The 23,383-nt window shown below is 44.3% G+C and overlaps 1 protein-coding gene and 1 long non-coding RNA gene across 2 annotated transcripts in view; one reads left to right on the top strand and one right to left on the bottom strand.

Moving 5' to 3' along the window:
• Window positions 1-4,811, top strand: part of KCND1 (potassium voltage-gated channel subfamily D member 1) — a 48,815-nt gene extending 44,004 nt beyond the window's left edge. The window contains exon 6 of the mRNA XM_018559197.1: window positions 4,338-4,811. Within this exon, the coding sequence (XP_018414699.1) occupies window positions 4,338-4,539 (202 nt within the window). The 3' untranslated portion in view covers window positions 4,540-4,811. The remainder of the gene's footprint in view (window positions 1-4,337) is intronic.
• A 1,645-nt stretch (window positions 4,812-6,456) lies between these two features.
• Window positions 6,457-23,383, bottom strand: part of LOC108789237 — a 28,064-nt gene continuing 11,137 nt past the window's right edge. Inside the window, exons 2-4 of the long non-coding RNA XR_001941385.1 lie at window positions 10,939-10,954; window positions 6,650-6,653; window positions 6,457-6,466 (exon numbers count right to left, since the gene is read on the bottom strand). This is a non-coding gene — a long non-coding RNA (uncharacterized LOC108789237). The remainder of the gene's footprint in view (window positions 6,467-6,649; window positions 6,654-10,938; window positions 10,955-23,383) is intronic.

Below are 23,383 nucleotides of genomic sequence, written 5' to 3'. Positions count from 1 at the left end.
TATTACATTATAGGGGGGTGATAGTGCAGCAGGGGTACTAAGTGGCGACTATGAAGATGCTGCCAATCAGCCTGAATGCTGATAGCAGCTCTTGCTCCCTGCACAGAACCTGCTCCTCTCCCTGCTGATAGAAGGGATATAAGACTGCTTAAGAGCTTTTCTGCTGCTACAGCCGCCTCCTACTCAGCCTGCTGTCAGAACCCTGATTAGATTGTGTGAGTCCTGACTGCACTGTGTAATCTGTTCAGAGCTCAGAGAAAAAGCTGGAGGTCTACAAGGGTTTAATCAGCAGCAATGTCTCTGTGGCCACAGGTCACTGCACGCAACTCTATAGGAACAGCAGCTTGTTAACAAGCTGTACTTAGGCTGCAAGCAGTAGTCATGCAGAGAAGGCTGTCATGAGCCTTTGAAGCTAAACTCCACCAGTGAGTCTTCACAAAGAATCTACCAATAGAAGTCATAAAGATAAACTCCTACAGACAGATACTGCTGTCATAAAAGCTTCAATGAGGTTCTACAGAGAACCAAGGAAAAGAAAGAGGCCTTTGTGAAAGAGCGAGCGCACCCATGATGCTCACACCTAGGCACGCCACAGAAGTGTGTCATTAACTCCCGGCCACATCAGAAAAACAGCAGAAAGAGTGCAGGCATAAAGGTGCTAGACTACCCGAGATAAAACAAGTCTCTTCTTTATGTAAAACAAATTACTTACAGATACACTCAGTGCCAATATAATGTGCAGCCATTTGTTACAGGAGGAATCAGATGCATCACTGACACCACTATACAAAGTACTATTGTCACATGTTTGTATAAAATGCTCTTGTATAAAGCCAGCATTATGACTCAGATTAAGAGAGACAAAAAAAAAACATTTTCACACAGTGCTCCGCTAATTACAGCCTGTCTCTGACAATACTTCCTCTAACAGTCTCTGATACAATGAAGAGAAGTATCTCCAACATAGCATTAGTCTGCCACATTCACTCATAAAAGTGAGTTTTCAGACAGGGTCAGGTGAAACTGCCACAACTCTTGCCCCGATAATGGCACAAGGAATCCCCACATGTACTGGCCTGATGTGCATAGTGAAGTGCTGTGTAACTGGAATATAGATGGCTAGTCACTGCTGACCACCAGACTGTCGCAGAAAGTTCACCAATATATGAACTGGGAAAACCTGCACTAGGTAGGAGAGACTGGAGAGACCTCCAGGATTTAAAATATCCGGGCTGAATCTAACATTAGCTGTTGATAGAAGAAACATTTTCTAATTCAAGCAAGAAATATAGCAGAGAGGAGGATGACATCTATCCGAGTCCTGAGGACATTAAGCTATCCTGAGCTGGAGGGAGGGTTATGTCATCTAGAAAGCTGGCCTTCAGTTTCTTTGTGCCTAGTGTCCATTTATCCTGTAGGCAGCAGTATTAACCTTGGTTGCTTCTAATGAATAAAGATGTGTGCATCAATGGTCAATAGGGAAATCAGGATTTGTCGGATCAGAGTAGGTGAATGATAAATGCTGTTGGATATGAACAGTGGCAGAAAATCATAAATGGCAAAGATTGTGATTATGAACAGGCAGCTAAAGGGGGTGACCGATAACATTTTTCCCAGACCCCACATCCTACTTAAACCAGTTGATTTCTGATGTGGTCTTGTAATATATCACTTATATAGTGCCCCCATGTGGCTAGTTTTATGCAGAATAGCAGAAAACCTCAGTTCATGTTGGCAAACCATAACCTTGCTAAAAGCTAGGTTCAAACTCTAAATTTTATTTTTAGATTAATGTGTTAATTACTTTTAATAATGGAGCTTAAAGTCCATATATGGGGAAAGCTTAACCACCTCTAATCTAATCATCAGTATTTTTAAAATGCTAACTCCACTGTCCATATTCCTAATCGCCACTGCTTCTGGGAGCGACGATCGGTGATCCAGCACAGTAGTCTATGATGTCATTGCAAAGTGTAGTTTTCTGGAGCCTCCGAAGGACTTATGTCTGGACAGACAACCAATTGGAAGTGTCTATGTCGCCCAGTCAGTGACATGGACACTAGGAAGGACCCTCCTCCACTGCAGCAAAGAAGATGGAAGACTCAGGACCTGGAGTGTTATGTGATTACAGACTTTGGGGAGTAAATGGGTTTTAGTTTAGGATTCTTTTTAAAAGCTCAGTGATTCGATGGTGGTGGTGGGTGGTAAGGGGCAGTGGTGGTGAAGGTGGTGGAGAGGTAATGCCCAGAGATTAGATTTAATTATGTTATGGTAAGAAATTGACTACAAAACTTGGAGATTAATATACCACTGGAATGAAGATTACACATTAGTAGACATGTGCACCGGCAAAAAATGTATTGAGTTTCATTTTGTTTTGTTTCGGATTTTGCGTTATTTAGTTTTTCGGGATTCGGGTCCGAATGTCAATTCGTTTCGGGATTCGGATTTGGACGAAATTCGTTAGCGGTAGTGTGTACGAATTTTCATTTTCTTTTCGTATTCGTTTCGTTCGTTTCACCAAAGTGACATTTAAAAAAAATTGCGTACAGACTACTGCTAACTAATTTCGTCCGAAATTTTGTTTTCGGAAATTCGGATTCGTTTTCATTCATCATTTCTGTTATTCGGAAATTCGGATACATCCGAATCTCCAAATAACGAAAATTCGTCTGAAAAATAATTTTTCCGAAACGAATCGCACATCTCTACACATTATTTTGTAACAGAAATACCCCTTTTTTGGCTGAGTTGGGTTAAGTAATACGACATGCACCTACTGAGAAACAGACAAAAAATTCATATAATACCTGGAATTAAATGGCAATAACTGCATTTGAAGTACATTTTTTCTACTTATTTTTACTTAAAGGAGAACTATGAGGTGCGTGATTTTCACTCAGCCTCATAGTTCGAGCCGACGTGTGACAATGAAACTGTCACACGTCGGTATAATTGATCGGGAAGTGAGCGAACACATACCGGCGTTCGCTCACTTCTCGATCATCTCCACGCAGAGAGATGTGACTATCACTCCCGGCTCCCTGCAGGGTTTCCCCCCTCCTCGCTGTGATCCTCCAGCGCTGACTGGTCAGAACGGACAGGGGAGGGTGCGGGTACATCTGGCTTTGCCTCTAGATAGGCAGAGCCAGCTGTCACTCACGCAGCTGGGTGGATCTCGGCTGACTTGTGTGCACTGTGCAGTAACACTAAAGGCAAAGGTTTTTGGGCAGAGTGGTGAGGGGATAGAAACTCTGTCATGCTTTTATTGCTGTCTGTGCCCATTAGGGAGAGTCGCTCCCTCTAATTGTCTTGATCGGTGTGGGAGAGCAAGGATGGATCCAAACTTTGGAAAAAGAAAATAGCCAAAAGGCAATCTTCATATCCAACATATAAGAACTATCATGTACTGGATACCAAGGTTGTCTTTTGCCTCTTTTGTTTTCTGCGCAGTAACTATTTTTGAATGAGTACATGGCCCTGCTATATTATAAATATTTGAACTGTATGTCACCACCATGGCTGTAATGTTGTACGGAACTGAATAAATAATAAGAGGTCTTCTCTTTAATGTTTTCCCATTTAAGATCTAATTCGTAAGATGGGTATTGCCCCACCAATACATTTGAGTAATATTCTCATCTCAGATGTAGTGATTTTACCTCCCATTATAGGGTTTTTATTGCTGTGTAATGCAACTTCGCCCTCTACGTTTTTCCTGGTGACCATTGTCACAATGACAGATAGTCGCCAATTTATAAATCTTCCACTCAGTTATGCTGGACGAATGCCATTCGCATGGCATTGCCCCCACTAGATGGCTGTATGGACAGTATTTTCCCAGTGTATGTCTGGGTGGTAAATGTATAAATTGGCCCCAAAGTGTTGGGAAATCCAACATTTTTCAGCAGTTACCAGAACAGCACTAAAGGGGAATTCTTCCAATGGGCACACTTTTTCAGTGACAGTGATTCCCCTGGTTTGGTAAGGATTTCCTTTTACTTCTTGTTGTGTCTCTAAGACAGGAAGCATAGGGAAATCTCCTGAAAGGGATACAAACATTAAAAAGTAAACTCAACAGTGGTTTTAACCAACCTCTGCTTTATCAAAAACTGAAAAAAATAAAGTTTTAGCCATGCATACACTATGCTTGATGAAAAAATACCTAATTGGCATCACATTAAGACTACCATGCTGCAAATGAGCTGAATGTGAATATTGGTTTATTCTAAAGGTATGTGCCTGGCTGCATTGCATTGCATTTTGCAGTGTGCTTAGTTTTGTTAAGACTTCTAAATTTTTTTGTTTCTGTCTCTTCTTATACCCTGCCTGCATAGCCGCTCCAGCCTCAACGCCAAAACCCATACCAACATGAAGCTAAATTGTGAGACGTCTGACCTTACAGCTGCCATCATCAGCATCCCCACCCCCCCTGCCAACACACCGGATGAGCCATCCTCACCAAGTCCTGGCATCCTGAGGAATTCCAGTGTTACTGCCAGATACTACCAGGAGACTGTCAGGATTTCCAGCTTGTAGGGTCTGGTATTCTCCCGGAACTAGTGATGTATAAAACACACTGTGACACCACATTCATACTGACATCTCACAGTCACAATATTCCAGACAATCAACTCATCTCCATGTGGCAAACTGAAGGAGACACAAATGACATTACAGTATACATGAATAGCGCAATGTCGACAACACACACAGATGCTGCTGCACAATGCTGACATTGTACAAAAAACATGACGTCCGATGAGACAAGCCTTGCATATATTCACTACATGCTTATACATCAGCCCAAATCGCACAACCTAAATTCCTCCTTTTTGGTAGGCACAGATTGACACCCCTTGCAAGCACCTTAAAGGACCATTAAAGGCTGTGCTTCAAAAAAGGGTCATAGAGGGCTTAATGAAACATAATGGGGGTATTAAAAAAGCACATAAGAAACATACCTAGGCATTTCATGATTCATTTCATTTTCTCAAATGGGGTTCAGCCATGACTATGAAAAATGCTAGAGACAAAATCCTAATGACCCTGCTCCTTACTCAAAGCAGAGGTATTTGTTATCTGGTTCCATCATTTCAATAGGAAGGAACCAATGACAATGGTGTGGCATAGATTTTGTGCAGCCGACATCAATTCATGTGGCCTGAAATGTCCCATACATAGCCTGAGTGTCCCCAGAAACTGTCAAAAGGCTGGGAAATGTATGATAGGATGTAATATTTGGCTATAGAATTTAAACAATAATTAGGTGTTAGCTAAGATTCAGCTACTTATTGGTTGTATTGATGACACGCACACAAACATGGTATAGAGTATTCTCTTGTGTTTTTCATGCACCTTCGGTATTGCCATTACATAATGGATTATTATACGGTCAGCAGATTTAATTCCAAACTGTCTGATAGCGCTTTGCTCCTGTGGAGCTCTGGCAGAGTTCCCTATATGAGTTCTGATCTGTGCCTAATCCTGCAGATGATCACGTACTATCTATCTATACATACAGAGCCATTTTTACTATAAGGCACATGTGGCCCATTGCATAGGACAGCAGGGTAAAAGTAGGCAGCACCAAAGCACAGTTTGTAATACATAATACATTTGTATTCCTTTTCCTCTTATCTTTCTGCGTTGACTGGCTACCTTTGGATGCTCATGCATAAATCCAACTTACAGGAGTAAAGAACGGCAGGGGGCTCTTGGGAGGAGTCCCTTGGCACTCTGTAACTCAAGCAGCATACAGTCATCTTCTTTTTGCCAACTCTTAACTGGCAAAATATAGTATTTATTGTATTTTTTGTTTCTCAGTACACCAGACCAGCATCAAGTTCCTAAAAAAGAACGAGGGCTGGTTTATATGTACCTGCAAGCCTGCTTAAAACCTGTTGCACTTAAAAAGTGTTGACATCCATGAGTTGCTGATGAAAGCTACTGCTATACATTTTTGTGTGTGTGTGTGAGTACTAACAGAATTTTTGTCACGTAATACCTGCAGTTTGTTTTTGGTTCAGGTTTTTAAAGACATAGCTCAACCCATTTAAATGATACCCACGCAAGCCAATAATTCACATGCATTCAACATTCACAGTCACATGCACATTCCATGTCATTCTACATATTACTGTCCCTTTAATACATTTCATTGTATTAGCTCCCATGGTCTATGCACTCACACATACTCCAGAGGCTACACACAGAACATGCACACTCTCATGACACAGTCAACACTCACTTTGTTCCCATTGGACTGACAATTCTGTAGCCTAGAAAAATGCACAAATGGAGAGGAAATCTATGCACATGTAATATTATTCTATATATATTGCGGGGGGAAATGGTCTTTGCATTTAGAACTGAGACACATTGCACACATCTGTGTACAAAGTTTTGGTATAAACATGGATGTACAGAACTGTAGATAAATATAGGTGTACAGCACAGGACACATCTATATGGGGCGGGAGGGGTGAAGTATAGATTTATGGGCACAGAGCTATGTATATGTATGCACAGCACTCTGTAGATATATCAACACATATGCATAGCACGGTATATGTCTGCAGTCGAAAAAAGGCATGGAACTCTGCATAGGTATACACGGCACTGTATATGTTAATGTAAAAGTATGTACAGCACTGTATGAATGAAAGGTAAAGTGTTGCAAGGTATCTGATGCAGAGCAGGTTGGCTTGTTGGAGACTATGCATATCAAAGCAGGGTGGTGGGTTCTGACCCCCTACTTGGTAAAAAAGGGAATGATTTGGTAAGAGCTTTTGACTCAGGGACACACTGATTTTATTCTTCCTTTTTCACTGGTCTGGATGTCTAAGGCCTGGTAAACCATACTTTGATTGACCTTTGCATCCAGTGGCCACCGCATGCCACCAGCCACCACTGTGCTACCCACCACCCGCACGGACGTTACCAACGCCAAAACTCAGAAGCTAATAGCAAGGAGCACACTGTCAGTCCCTTTATTTTCTAGAAAAATGTCACTGCATTTATCAGTTAAGTACAATGTCACTGTTTGATTGTTGTGCAATCATGGCGTGGCCTTGGACAAAACAGGTCGCACACGGCGGTTTACGGCAAAACGGTGGGGATGGGGTGTTAGTGTATTTAGATGGCATAAAGCCATTTGCAGGCTTTCACCGGGCATTACAAGAGCCCGTCTATGCATGTTGTGACTTTCATATATGCACAAGTGGGCACAATACACACAGCCATATACTGAGGGGGGTTTACAGGGAACAAAAGCTTGTCCGGGTACCGTTCTAGGTACCTGCCCAAAGAGCAAAAAATGATGGGGATATTGGAGTTTATTTTTCACTGTATTGCTTGTTACTCTATACAGACTGTTACACAAGCCTTATCATGTAAGAACAGTCTAAAAAGCTTTGCTCAGTCCTCTCCCAGTCCCTGACATGAAGATGTACAATGTATAAGGATGATTCACAGACTACAGCTCTCTCTATGGAAGAAGACCTGCATAGTATTATTATATAAAATCTGCAGAACGCTGGACTTCATAATGGTAAGGTCTGCAAAACGTCACTGGTCTGCAATATTTGCACACACCTAACAGTTATCAAAAGTTGATATTTTGTTAACATTTTATTTAGAGGAGAAAATACTGTTGGGTGAATTTTTCCTCATGTTTTAAAAGCCTATTATTCTAAGAGCAAGATCTCTAATCAACCCCACTGCAATCTCCCCCTCCTACTTGCTCTGTAATATAAAAGATAGGAACAATTAAACAGTGTAAGAGAGACCTCCCTATACTGGCTGCATTCAGCTGGGCAGAGTTGGGAACTGTTGTTGCTGAATTGTTCTTAAAGATGCATGTTCCAGGGCTATCTTACTTATCCTTGCTTCACTACTTGGAAGGTCACTCTTCTGCAAATAGCATTCATGTGTTAGGTGTCAGGACACCTGATAGGCACATGCTTGTTCCCGATCACCAGTCACAGCTCCCACATCTCTTTGCTGACAGGGACCCTTTGATCTAGTTATCAGTATGGTCAGTGGAAAACTACCCAAAAGGATCTATATGTAACAGTAAAATTTAGAACAACAAAACTGCGTAACATTGAAGAAGGTACTTGGTCCTTCCAAATACCAAGTTTAAGCCAAATAATCCTCAAGGTTCTTCCTCACCCTAAAGTTTTAAGACATTATTTCAAGCAAAGCACATACATTCATTTTACCTTAATTGTTTGCCAAATATTGTTCCTGCTTAGATATATCTTTATGCAACTTTGAAGAGGGGGCTGTGATTTTGTATTATCTCTTTGTACTTGGCCAGTGCTGCAGCTGGACTCCATTGCATGGCTATAGTTGCACCTTTGGGAGGAGGATGTCATCCATAGGACATACCTGGGAATATACCCATCTGTTAGCTGTGGAGAAAGTATGGCACAGATGCAGTAGCACAGACAAGACTGGGTGATTGATTTATGGAAGCTCTGAGCACCGTCTATGATTTTCTGGACAGGTACCTGTTCTCGGGAAATCTCAGATCTACTGAACACCACCTTCTTTCTCTGTGAGCAGCTACATCCCCTTGCCCCCTTCATCCCAACTGTCCCTGTCCCCCCAATGGACCCATGCAGAGCAGTTTGTCACTATTTTGTCTTCCATGCATGTTAAATGTCTGCCAGAAGTCACCTTGGGTGGGCGGGGAGTATGTTTCAGACTTTGCATCTCATTCGTTCTTTTCAATGGTTTCTTTTGATGATAAGGAACAAAGAAGTCTAATAAAGAATAAAATATTTGAAAATCAAACTGGAATTGATATTTCATTCTGTGAAACTGATATTAAAGGGTATCAAGGCTAAAAAGCCAACACAGTTGTCCTAATAACAATTGATCTAAAACATTTTTTTTTAAAAACCTTTTAAATCCTCGGTGCAAATGAGACCCACAGGAGGCCAAGTTATTCACTCTGCTTTCACTCCCCTCCCACCTCAACCCAATGCTGGAGCTTGCAGCCACCCCTTTGTGAAAAGGTGGCTTAATGCAGGAGCAGAGCCACAGCGGGCAGCAGAGAAGAGTACTTCATGTGTCCTTGTGCAGTCGGAGATTAGGATTCAGAAAACCGGCATTAGCCAAGGAAGAGCATCAGGCTTCAGCTTTCAGGAAATCTGTGTTTTTTCTACCGATCAATTTTAACCATAGTTTTTTGTATAATATTTTTTGTTGAAGGAAAATAAACAATACAATATATTACATACATATGAGCATGTGAATATTCATACAAACATGCCAAAAATACTTTGGCATGTTTATATACTGTTTATCCTTTTGATACCCAGTTTCGTGCCACAGGAAAGGGACTGACAGAGTGTGTCATATATGATATGCACAGCAGTTGTCAGCACTTCTATTAGACCAGTGGTTCTCAACCTGTGTAACCTCAAGACCCACATTTGTCCTCGGGCATTAGGTCGCGACCCAAGTTGCATTGCAATGGAACGCACGGCAGTGTGGGCTGCTATGCTGTGACGGAGCTCCATCCATATGTGCATTGCTTGTACAGCTCCCTGTGCGCCCTGTAGAGGTGCCGGGAGCCAGAATGTGATGTCACTCCAGTCCAGGCATTACTACAGGACATGCGAGGGAGCTAAAGGCAATGCATGTATGGATGGAGCTCCCTTGCATCCATACCCCCAGTGCACCCCACCTCAAGCTGACACTGGGCGCTGAGCACCATATTTTGAATGGCTGCTCAGCGTAAGAACTGACAGTGCTGCGCGATGGGGGAGGCCGATGAGCCTCTCACCTAGAAAAGTGGAAGGCAGGTGGCGACCCACTGAACACGGGGTGGCGACCCACTTTTGGGTCCCGACCCACCAGTTGAGAACCAAGTTATTAGACAATATAACAAGAGAACAATTCAATCCATCATGTTTATATAGAAGACACCATGGAGAAAGAAAGAGGGTAACATAGTAAATAAATAAATAATAAAAGGAATAACTTAGCCAAAGGAAAACCTCAACCAGTAGCACAGTTCAAGGACTGCAAGGGAAGGTGGTCATGGGGTAACAACAAAGGCCAGGGCTATTATTATTATAATCTTTGAGGCCCACACTACGTTGAAGGTCAAGGAGATGGATTGCTCAAGTCAGCATCGACCCTTAGGCTATCAAAATCCAACACACCCAAGGAGCCTGAAATTTTCCTTTCAGGATTCTAGACTGTATGCTGAAAGGCAGGGGAGCCATCAGAAACTTTGGGGCCCCTACACAGCTTTAGGCCTGGGCCCCCCGCCCCCCCACCATTACACAATAGGCCTGTCTACTGGCTGTTCCACCGAATCCACCCACTGACACTCCCACCAAGTCTGTCCACTGGCTGTCCCACCAGGTCCTTCAGTGCACCCACTTTTATTTTAACACTCTTACAAAGGGGCGTACCTAGAAATCACAGGGCCCCATAGCAAAATTTTGTATGAGGCCCTGTGATTTCTAGTTACACCCCTTGAGCAGCCCACCTGAGAGTGACCCTGCAGAGCCCACCATAGAGTCTCTATGGTGGGCTCTGCAAGGTCTCAAGTGGGCTGGGCACACCCCTGCACACTTCTTAGGCCCCATTCACACTGAGCGATTTATCATGAGGTAATCCGCGCGATATCGCGGGTATTTACCGCGCGATATCGCTCTCCAATGCATAGCAATGGGGCTCTGTCTGTCGCGGGTCGTGCTTCGCTACAGCAGGACCTTTTTTGGAGCGGATTTTGCCGCGATTCTAGTTTGCTCAATGCAACCATTTGCGCGATATCGCGCGACAAACCACGCGATATCGCGCAAAATGCAAATCGTGCGACAAGCGCGCGACAGGCCTTACCTGTCAGCCCCGATCCGCGGTCAGCCTTCTCCGCCGGGGGGGCCGCGCCTCCTCCTCTGTCACCAGTGAAACTCGCCTCCTCCACCGCCTTCGGGCCTGGCCTCTCCCTCCTCCTCCACTGCCGCCTCCTCCTCCGCTGCTACCGCAGCCAGACCCCGCCCTCCTCCACCGCAGCTGCTGGCTGTCATTGACTCTGCAGTGGCTGTGAGGAGGAACGCGCCGCTGCACAGATCACTGACAGGTTGTCAGTCATCTGGACAGTGGCATATTCCTCCTCACAGCCGCCAGTGACAGTAAGCAGCCTGCGATGCCATAGCGACCCAGGCGGCTCTCACGGTATCAGGGGGACCCATTGGTTACTTGTCCTGGCCGGGCCCTCCTGTGCCCCAGGCACCATAGGGGCCACCTGGGTCGCTATGGCGATAGTTCGGCCACTGCTCTTACAAATTAATATATAAAATTGAAAAGTGTATTCCAAGTCATCAGTGCATTCAATATTTAAGAGTAAGGAAATATATTTTGGCCAAAAAATATGAAGCCTGCCACCACAACAAGGTATACTCTGTTAAGCAGGACCCAACACTAACACTAACTGCAACCCTTTCAGTAACACTAACCGCACTCCCTTTTTACTAACACTAACTGCTAGGTGGGCTGTGCAGGTTCTCAGATGGGCTGAGCAGGCTCTCAGGTGTGCTGCGAGCACTGTGCGGTCTCTCAAGTGGGCTGCGGGCTCTGTACTGGCACTGTGTGGGCTGTGTGCGGGATTTCAGGTGGACTGCTGGCTCGGTGTTGGCTCTCACGTGGGCTCCTGGCACTGTGTGGGCTGTCAGGTGGGCAGCAACACTAACCGCACTCCCTTTTTACTAACACTAACTGCACTACCTATTCACCAACACTAACTGCCCATCATCTGTCCCCTAGCACATCTAAGACAAAAAAAACTGGGCTGTACAGGCTCTCAGGGGGGCTGTGCAGGCTCTCAGGTGGGCTAGGTGGGCTGTGTTGCTTTCAGGTGGGCTAGGTGGGCTGTGCGGGCTAGGTGGGCTGTGCAGGCTCTCAGGTGGGCTGTGCAGGCTCTAAGGTGTGCTGCCGGCACTGTGTGGGCTCTAGGTGGGCTGTGGGCTCTGTGTGAGCACTGTGCGATCTGTGTGCAGGCTCTCAAGTAGACTGCTGGCTCTGTACGAGCTCTGATCAGGGTTGCCACTGGAAGAGGTGATACTACATCAATCATTCCCTGATATAGAGTTGTTATATTTCTTGTCTTTTTATAAAAAAAAGTTTAGTACTTTTGTTAAACAATTTGTGTGTGAGGGGGGTATAGGTGCGTTTGATCAACCATTACTTGAATCATTTTGTTTTGCGTAGGCCCACCAGGTTCTGAGGTTTGATCGGTATTTTTATGCACCGTTAAATACTGTAAGTTGTTGAGTCTTTTGGGGTGTCTTTAGCTCTGAAGAAAATTAAAGGTTCCTCAATGGAAATCAACATCTAGGGTATCATCTTTGATACTGTAATTGATACTCAAACCATAGAATGGTGTCTGCCTTGGGTTTGAACTTGCAGATTTACAAGTCTAGTCATGTCTTTCTGGGAGAAATAGAATGACATTAACTTCCGAACAAAGAAAAACAACCCAAATGGCAGCATCTGTCTCAACAACTTCATTAGCTTCTTATGCTATGGAGATAAAAAAAAAGTCAAGGATTTCCAAAACCCACTAGACACACAAGTTACTCTGCCAGAACTGAGAAAATTCAACACCCACAAAGTAAAAAAGCCAAAATAGTTGATGATATCGTGCTGGAGATGATTAAACACAGTTTCCCAGATATATAGTACATGCATAATATATCTAAAATGGTCAACCTGTTCCAAAGTGCTGACTACTATGCTAAACTATTGAACCATAACACCCATCTACAAGAGTGTAGATTGGTATGATTAAGCCATCTTCAAATGGATTAGGGATGCAGTATCGAGTATCGGTATCAGTGCCAATACCGAGTATTTTGGCGAGTACTCGTACTCGCCCAAATGCTCAGATATTAACCTCCTATACCGGAACTTCCAGTAGCAGTGCAGTGCAGGAAGCTGGGAGGTGGGTTATGGCCTGCCTTCCGGCTTCCTGATTGGCTAGAAAGCCGGCTTCACTTGTTGCTAGGCAGCCTGGCTTCCTAACCATTCCAGGAAGCCGGGCGGCACGTAATGACTCGCCTCCGGGTTTTCTGATTGGTCATGCTGGTGATATTCTGTAGTGCTGACTTTTATTATAATGTATTTCTGGGACTTGTAGTCCTGCATAGCTGGCGGTATTCTGCATTGCTGTATAGTCATTATACAGAAATGCAGAATAGCTCCAACTATGTAGGACTACAAGTCCCAGCAATGCATTACATTTTTAAGTAGGGATACACCAGTGCCAATACTTGGCATTTTCATGAGTACTCATACTTGTGAAAATGCCCCAACACTAAACGCAGATACCGGTGTTCTGCCGAGAACGCCGGCGTAGTCGAATTTGCCGACCTCAGCATCTACGCTTGCGCACAGACCAATATTATCGAGGAAACTGGGATTTATTCACAAAGTATTTCGTTTAATTTGTTATTTGTGACTGTTAATAATATTCCACCCATCATTTACTGCCACGGATGGTATATTATTAACAGTCACAATTACCCATTACAAACGAATACTTTGTAAATAAATGCCGGTTTCCTCGTTAATCCCGCCTGTACGTAAACGCAGATACTGGGTCGGCGTTCTTGACAGAACACCGGCACTAAAATTTTAAACAAGCGGCTGCCTGAGGTCCCGCACTTGCTGGGGACCTCGGCAGCCTTCCTGTTAACCATGCGGTGCCATGGTGGTTGGGGGGGGGCCTTCATGGTTTCTTGCACCGGGGCCCTGAAGGTTTCAAGGTTCATTCTAATTTATACATATCTACTTCAATATCAAATTGATGGAAACTTGTTGTTGGACAAAATGCTAGACCTTTAGATATAAGGGACAGCTCCCCCTTGTTAAGTATCCTATTGGAGAGTTTCACAAATGGGCACATCTGAAGGTATGTTTTTTTGCTGGTTCCTGCATCCACTTTAATAGGCTCTTCATGGGTCCTTTATATCTTTTCCACCTAGAAAAGGTGTTCCTTGTATGTGTTTTTTACTGGTTGTGAAACCTGTGTCCCTTCCGCTATTTTTAGATCGTAAGCCCTCACGGGCAGGGCCCTCCTTACCATTGTATTGTGACTGTAATGTCTTCCTTATATTGTAAAGCGCTGTGCAAACTATTGGCGCTATATAAATCCTGTATAATAATAATAATAATAATATTCGCACTACCAGCATATAGTGGGGAGAATATCTGCTAAGAGCAGCTTTCTCCTCTCTCTACAATTCCTTTAATAGTCAAAGAGCTACTCTGGTATTAGACACTCTGGTGCAGATGCATTTTTAAAGTGGAAGTAAAGTGTAAAACATAGAAAATTGATGGAAGGTATACATTTTTGGAGGAGACATGCAAAGCCTCTTCTGTCAAAACAATTCTCCCTCTTTCCCCCAGCAATTTTTTGTTTACACAGTATAGCGCATTCTACGATGTTGTGAATGGGCCAGATGTACACATGTGCAGCAGTTACATAATCAGTGGCCACCCAATGGCTTAAGAGGAATCACACAGAATCTGGAAGTGTTGGTGGCAGAGATACCCTGTTTCCCCGAAAATAAGACCTACCCCGAAAATAAGACCTAGAACTATTTTTGGGAATTTCTAAAATATAAGACCTACACCGAAAATAAGACCTAGTTGTGACCATTCCCAGGGTCGGTGGTGGCATAAGGGGGAACTTGAAGAGCTGTGGGAGAGGCAGGAGAGAATCAGCGGTGCCAACAAAGCTAACGCTAGAGGAAGGGAGGCGGCACCGGAGGGAGCAGAGCCGCATAAGCCGATGCCTCCTCTATAGCGCCGGCTCCTGTCACAGGCGGAGTGATACCAAATGCACTCCGCCTGTGGGGAATCAATAGTGAAAGTGTGATTCGCTCATTCTGGTCAGCGATTGGTTAGCAAATTGCTCTTGGAAAGGTACGGCACCCCTGATTGCCCTGATCACCATATTTTTGTACATGAATACATGTAGACTTTTCTACATGAATAAGTGTGGATTGTTGTACAAAAAAAATAAGACCTACCCCGAAAATAAGACCTAGTGTGATTTTTTTTAGCCAAAAAGACAGTGTCTTATTTTCAGGGAAACATGGTAGCAGCAGCGAGAGACAGAGCAGGAGACCAGCGATGGATCTGACAGCTCTGGAGAAGGGCACCCTTATATGGAAAATACATGCTGTACATACTTGTGCATAATGGCAAAAACACACCCTTCACATAGTGGTTTACTTCTGCATTAAGGAGATCCTGCTTTTGTGGGAAAAGACAATGCTTCTGTTCCAGCAGTGTGTAAAGCCTCATGATGTTAACCTTCCGAAATTAGTTCCAAATACAAATAAATTGAGATTCACACACATCTCAAGCTATCAATTCTTACTACTATTTGACATTGGACCATATACATTTTTTTTTTTACTGTGCTTATGTTCACATCTTCAACACGCACTCATATTTCCACCTTTGCTTTCTTCATCAATTGTATTACTCTGGAGACATGCCCTATTCAGTATAGTGGTACATTTTACTGGTGAATGCCTTAAGATGGTGGGGTTGATGTACTAAAAGGTAGAGCATGTTCACTTTAAAAGTGAATTTTCGAATTGCAAAGCAAATGTTTACCTAGCTTAGTGAATGGGGTAAAGCTGTGCTGACTTCAGAAATCTGCTTTTTTAAATCAATAGTTTTGATTGTTTTTTCTGTTCCAACACAGTTAAACAATCAAGTATAGCAGGAGTTTACAGATATAAATGTAACACAGAATGGGATTCATGTGTTGTCGTCACGAGTTACATAGTGAATACTGCTGCCTAGGAAATCATTGCTAACAATAAGAATGCGTAGCAAGCATTCAGTATGCTGAAGTTGCAGGTCTTTACGCCAGTGCAATTAAATAACATCTTGTATCTTGAATCCAACAAATGTAGTATAAATGGGCAAAAAATAAAGAGAAGACTAAACAGACACTAACCCTCTACCACCCCAACCAGGTGGAGGGCTGAGGAGGGCCAATGAAAGAATAAGAGTAGGATAGGAAGTAAGGTAGAGTAGAGTAGGGAAGTAAAGGTGAGAGTAAGGAAGAGTAGAAGCAGTCAATTCCTGGCGTATAGGTAGGTTTGTCTGCCATTGTCATTATTGAAGAACCATTGGAATCTGTGCTTTAATTCTGCAAAATGCAGATTTGGGGATCACCATGATTTCGCCACTGTTTGTTTAGCCGCAGTAAGGCCATGTAGTAAAAATTTGTGCTGTTTATGTGTGAGTTCCTTGGGGGGCAGGTTGAGTAAAGCGACCTTTGGGTCCGGTGTTAGTGTGAGAGCCAAAATAGAAGAAAAAAAGGTAAAAACTCTGACCAAAAAAGTCTGTACTATGGGGTGTTGCCACCATACATGTGTGTAGGATCCCACTTCTCCACATCCGAGGAAGCACATGCCATCGTGACCCGGAACAAACGACCGGAGTCTGTTAGGTACCAAGTACCACCGATAAAGAAGTTTGTAATTGGTCTCCAGCATGCTCTGAGAGCTAGATTTAGTCACCTCCTAGATGGTTTTCCAGCATTCTATATCTATGGGGCTCCCAAGATCTTTCTCCCAAGCCAACATGTATTTATGTTGGGGAGGGGCCAAACACGATAGCACCTGGTCATAGAGCAGGGTGATCAGGCCCTGCGCATATGGATCATGAGTGCAGGTCCGTTCAAACAAGGTGAATGTGGGACCTGTGGGGAATACAGGTACTTGGGTGGAAATGAAGTGTTTGACCTGAGGGTAGCGAAAGAGTTCTGTGGCTGGCAATTTATATGAATCTAGTAGTTGTTGAAAAGTTTTTTTGGCCTGCAGCAGTATATAGTTTGTGTAGGTTAGTCACATCTCCATACAACCAGTGACGGAATGCGAGTGGGGAATCACAGCCACGGGGGGAAGGCTGGGTTTTTTAGGAATGAGAGGAGTGGGCGATGCGGGGACATCAAGCGACTAGAATATTTGTGTGCATCCCAAAGTCGTAGGGAATGGCCTGTAATTGGGTTTTGTAGTTTTAGTCTATCTTTGGGAAGTAGCCAAAGAATATTATTAATAGCCAACGGGTCACAGTCAACCACTTCCAGTGAGACCCACAGCAGAGGGTCTTTGGTAGCGTGGTATTTTGGTAACACAACAAGTTGAGCCATAGCGTAATATGCAGATATGTAAGGGACACCCAGGCCCCCTTTCAATTTGGGGGAGAAAAGTGAAGCGCGAGAAATACGCGGTCGGGCTTCCTGCCAGATAAAGTTAAAGATTTGGCGCTGTAGGATTCTAAATCTATGGTGTGGTACTAGGATAGGGAGAACCCTGAAAAAGTACAGTAACTGTCATCTTAATGGCGGAGACTCTCCCCAGCCAGAAAATAGAGTATTGTGACCATGTACGAAGTAATTGTATTAGATGAGAAAATAGGTTTGGGTAATTCACTTCATATAGGGAACTGAAGGTAGCTGTAAGGTGGATACCTAGGTAACATAAAGCTTGGGGTTCCCACATAAAAGGAAATGTGGCACGGAGGGTGTCCACCAGCGGGGTTGGCAGTGTCACATTAAGGCCTTTAGATTTGTGGGGGTTAACCTTCAATCCGTACACGGTCCCAAAACAATCAAGTACAGAGAGTAGGTTGGGTAATGAAATGGATGGGTTCGAGACGAACAGCAATATGTTGTCCGCAAATAAACTGAGTTTATGATGGTGACCCTCTATAGAGAGCCCAGTGATGTCCAGGTGGTCCCGTATAAATTGGGCTAATGGTTCTTTTGCAAGCACAAAAAGTAATTGGGAGAAGGGACACTCCGGTCGCGTGCCTCATGAGATTGTGTAGGAGGCCGAGGGATGACCAGAGTATTTGATCGATGCACTTGGACAAGAGTACAGGGATCGAATCCAAGAGATGAACATAGGACCACCATTGGAGCATGCTAAAAAGGTAGGACCAGGACAGGGTATAAAAAGCCTTTTGGACATCGAGGGAGAGAAGCATCAGTGGCGTGTTCCTGTGCGCTTACACCAAAAGGCACGCCCGACGAATGCCATCCCCCGCCTGTCTACGTGGCATTAAGCCCACCTCATCACAGTGGATTTTTGTTGTAATGTCTCTATTGAGACGCGCAGCTAAACTTTTTCGCCAATATCTTTATGTCTACGTTAAGCAATGAGATGGGTTATCGGAATCAGGTTTAGGGATGATACAGATCGTAGCGGACAGGGTCTCCGGACGTGGGCAGGCACCTGTGCGGATAGAATTGAGTGCGGCTAGCAATATAGGGGCCATAAAGTCTAGGTATTTTTTGTAGTAGCAATGGCGTGAAGCCGTCAGGGCCAGTTTTTTATTCACTTTTAATAATTTGATAGCCCATTTGATCTCTGATAGCGTAAGGGGTTCTTCAAGGGAGTCCCAGAAAGACTGAGAGACAGGTGGTAGGGAGAGTTTGTCAAATACGTAGGGCAGGTCAGGTGGATGGACCAGAGCCGCTGAAGAGTACAGCGTGGATAGGATGCGTTCAAATTCCATTGTGATTTTCGAGGAGTCACTGGTCATGATGCCCAACCGTGTGCGCATCCGAAGTGGTTTATACGTGAGGTCAGAGTAACGTAATCTGCGTGCCAAAAGCGAGTCTTGTTTGTTACCCTTAGGTAAAACTGATGAGAGCGGTACCACCAGCTCTGGTCCACTAGGCTAGACAACAGTAAGTTCAAGTCCCGGGACACCCTATCCAGTCACTCCCGTTTTTGTGAAGCAGCCAGTTGAATATAATGGCCCCAAACCACAGCCTTGTGAGCTTCCTACAATGTAAAGGGAGAAATGTCTGGAGTAGAGTTCAAGGGAATATAAGAAGTCAGTTTGGTTTCTATTTTAAGACATGGGTCATTAAGAGATCATTCAAGATCCAGGACTTGTCCGTTTTAGTAGCCCACAGAGATGTCAGTTCCATGGTGACACCAGTGTGGTCAGTCCAAGAGAAGGGGATTAAGGAGGATTGAAGTACGTTAGGGAGAAGGGACGGGCTAATAAAAATATGATCAATTCTCGAGAAGGTCTTATGGGGATTAGAAAGAAGGAGTAATCCTTAGTAGTGGGATTGACTTCACGCCAGCAATCTAATAAAGCATGGTGGGATAGGAGCGCACGGAAGGATCCACACATTGGTGAAGGGGATGAGTACAGTCCGGATCTATCTATGCTGGGGAACAGGGTCAGATTTGAGTAATCGCACAAGATAACGGTGCCCCTGGAATGTGATTCCACCACTCACAGGAGATGAGACAGAAAACGTACCTGGCGGGAGTTGGAAGCATAATGCGTTACCATGGTCACTTACTGGTCTTGCAGCAGGCCTTGGATCAATAGGTATCTACCTGAGAGGTCTCGAATTTCTTCCGGACTCTCAAAGCAGGTCCTGCGGTGGAAACCAATGAAGACACCTCTGTGTTTTGTTGGTGTACTGGCCGTGAACACGGTTTAAAATAATGGGTGGAAGAAGCGTGGCTCCGAGTACTGAGAAAAGTGGGTCTCCTACAGACAAATAACATCATATTTATGTGAGCAAGACTGTCTAAATGCCAATGTCCTTTTGTTGGGGGAGTTGAATCCCTTAATATGAAGGGATAAAAAATGGAGAGGTGACCGAGGCCAAATCAAAGGTAGTGGGTGTCGAAGGAACCTGGAATAAAACTAACTTCCGAAGATAGAGTTTACCAGAAATAAGACAAGTAGGAAATGGAAAAGAGGGAGAGAGAGAAGAGTATAAAAACCAAACATTACTCTGACCAGGCACGGTGGGCCAAGGAAAGTGTTACTTAGCGTGGTGCAAGCCCGAAGTGACAAGGAGGACCTCCCTTGCGGTTCCGTCTGTGGACCCCTGAGGGTGCAACAGGGGGTGGACAGGCAAGAGCAGCACGGGTGCCGGGTATGGAATCTTCGGTGCCAGCTGGGAAAGGTGCTCCACAGGGAGATTCTAAGGATAGTCAGGAACGAGTCGGGTCAGGAGCCAGAGAGCCAATGGTACAATCAGGAAGCAGAGAGTGGTCAGGAACAAGCCGTGTCAATCACATAGAAGAATTTAGGAGACAGATCCCTGCAGGTACTGGTCACAGGCTGAAGATCACTCAGCAATGGTTGAGACTGCTGAGCCTGCTTATATAGCCTGAGTGACATCACTGGGCGTGCGTTGTGATGCACGGGGGCATGTCCCGCCAGGCCGCCGCGTCACACGGAGGCGTGTGACAACTGCGGGAGCGCGGCTCGGGCCTGGAATACGGGTTGAGACCCGACAGAAAGCTTGGCGGCCAACGTGCCTGGGCAGAACCAGGTCCAAAGGGTCTGCGAAGGCGGACCATCTGGATAACGCGGGGGCACAGTGACTGCCCCGCTAAGACTCATATAACAAATAAAAGGCACGGCACTGGATAGTATGTACATTTTGTGTAGCATAACTACTGTACAAATAATGATTTTACATGTCCCTGAGATTAAGAATACGATATAATCAACATGACGGAAGGGTGTCATCACCATGAGAGCTCTGTTGAATGTTGGTGTCAGGACCGGAAACAGCGGACCCCCGGATGCATTCCACAAAGCAGTCAAAAAGCACTAGGCCTCGCATTACCGTATATTATGTGACATAGTACTTTAAAAAAACAATATTTTGTCATATCAAATAGGGAAGGGAGAGAAAATAGGACATCTTAAACGAGCGATTATCAAAGGCAACCAGCAAGTGTGGACCCACTTGTGGCCCGGAAATCAAAAACATTTTAAGCAATGAGTAATCAAGAAACAGTTCAAAAACCACGTCACCAGTCCCAGGTGCAGCTCATCCAGGTGAAATTGAGGACCGTTGCAGGCGACCTTCTGCTTTTGGGGTGGGTCGTGGTGTCGGGCGAGTAGGTCACCAGAGTCTACCAGACTCCGCGTGGTGTCGAGAGGTAGCTTACAGATCGGGGGGGATGTCCTCGGATGGGCCCAAGTCCTCCAGCAACGACGTGGCTTCCAGGAGGTTGGTACATTGATAGTGAGTGCTCTTGTAGACGAACATCAGGCGGAAAGGAAATCCCCAGCGATACAGTATGCTATGACGCTGTAGTATAGCCAGGGCCGGTTTCATAGCCCGGCGTTTTGCAATGGTTGACGGTTCCAGGTTTGCAAAGACCTGGTAATAGTGGCCCTGGAAGGAAAGAGAGGGGGACTTGCGTGCCGCTTGTAGTATAGCTTCCCTCCTGAGAGGACCGTCCTTTTGCCTTTTCGACAGCGCCCTGTGGATCCGTTGGAATTCCAGTCGATACATCGGGATCGATGGTGTCAGTTCTTGGAGTAGGGCGGTAATGGTAGCCTGTAGGTCCAAGACCGTTTCGGGAATACCTCGGAAACGTAGGTTAGATCTGCGGGATCTGTTTTCTTGATCATCTAGTTTCGACATCAATTGCAAATCGTCATCACAGAGTTGTTCCAGTTCTTTATCATGAAAGTCCACCGTGGACGTGGTTACATCCATAAGTGCTTCCAGGTACGCCATTCGTCCCAGCTCCCGGATCTCCCGTGTCACTTAATTAGTGATCTGTTTTGAGGTGGTCTCCACTCTCCAGCGCTTTCTGCAGCATTTTGTCTATGCGCCTGAGCAGGTCATCCTGGGAAGAAACAGCAGCGGTCAGGAGAGGGAGAGGTGGCTCTGCTGTCACCGTCTGCTGCATTGCTGGCTGAGCATGGAGGAGAGGGAGCCTGTGAGGAGCGTTGCGCTGTATCTCTGGGCGCCATCTTGGAAGCCGCGTGAGCAAGTGCTTTCTTAATAGAACGGGACCGGAGCCTCGAGTTGGAGCCTGACACCGACATGGAGAGGAGCCTCAAGGTGTCCGGTGCACTCGGGGAGAAAATCCTGGAGTTCGTGGCCATGTAGCTCACAGTATGATCGTTATGGTCTCAGCGGGGTGCAAAGTGTGATTAGACTGTGGCCATCTGCACTCGCTGCACGCATGCGCCCCCCAAAAACTTTGCAGACACCCTCCACACATAACATCCAGCTTTTAAATTATAGTTTACAAACCCAATGCAGTGTGTAAATTTTATTTTTCCCGGAGTTTTAAATGTTGGACCTGGGAGTAAAGAATGCCTCCTGATAATCAAGAGATGAAACAAATAAACATAGGATGACCAATAAACCCTAAACAGATCAGATATATACAACATACATGAATATTGTGATGTTCTGTAGATTCATACAAAGGTTCTGGTAGTAGTGTGTCAGAAAAGCAGAATCCACATTAAGTCCCTCCTTTATGGCATTGAAATGTAAAATCATGTTCGTCTCAAATGTTTTCCTTTCATGAGAGTTTTTAAAATTCCCTTTTAGTACTTTAATTTTGAGGTTTTGGATGGAGTGATCCTTCTGGGAGAAGTGATGTCCTACTGGAGTGCAATATTTATTTTCTTTGTAGTTCTTAAACAAACTCCTGTGTAGGTTCATTCTGAGATGCATGATAGTGTATCGACATTATTTTCAGCATCCAATTTTTCCCTGAGAAACAACATTTTTCATTCCGCTGTGACACTCGAGATAGGCGGGGTGGAAGTAGTATTCCAGGATCGCATAATACAATGTCTGGCTGCCAGCAGGACTCTGTGACTTAGCTGGTCAGTGACTGGAATCCTGGCACGTGGCAGGGGACACAGACATCTGACTAACCCCTTATAGAGGCTGAGGCACTGGAATAGAGGGGAGAAGAGACATGGCTGCCAGGAAGTGGCAAACAAGAACTCTTCTATTGCAGGAAACTTTTTTTTGTAACCTGACAGGGTCGCTTTAAAGTGTATTTCAGTTTGTGTAGCAAATTTTAATTACACCTTTCCTTTAAAAAAAAAAAAAAAATGGGATAACACCTATTTATATTTGTTACATGTTTCCATTTACATAGCATAGCTTTGAAAAAATATTTATAAACTGCTGCTTACATTTTTACTTGTGTTTTATGTGCTAAAAAAAATCGTATTTAATCCTTCTCCAAAGAAACAACAAAAAATAGAAATATATATTAAAAAAAATACACTTTATTATTAATGTGAAAGCTATTATTATTAATATAATCAAGAAATATAGGGAATCTCATATATATATATATAATCGATAATCGCCCTGTGATTGGTTAGCTCCCAGTGAAGTGCCTTAATATATAATTAGGCCTTTCATAAATAGAATGCGTTCTGCTCTGTGCACAACACATATGAACAATAAAGATATGGGACTTTTAAGGTGTCACACATACATCATGTCCATCAACATAAATAATTTTGTATAAAAAAGATCAATTTTATTGATTTCAAATGACAG

This window comes from Nanorana parkeri, unplaced genomic scaffold (assembly GCF_000935625.1).
Source record: "Nanorana parkeri isolate BGI_ZX_2015 unplaced genomic scaffold, ASM93562v1 scaffold380, whole genome shotgun sequence".
NCBI lineage: Eukaryota > Metazoa > Chordata > Amphibia > Anura > Dicroglossidae > Nanorana > Nanorana parkeri.
Note: the sequence above shows the minus strand (reverse complement) of the source record. Positions and strands in the feature narration are given on the sequence as shown.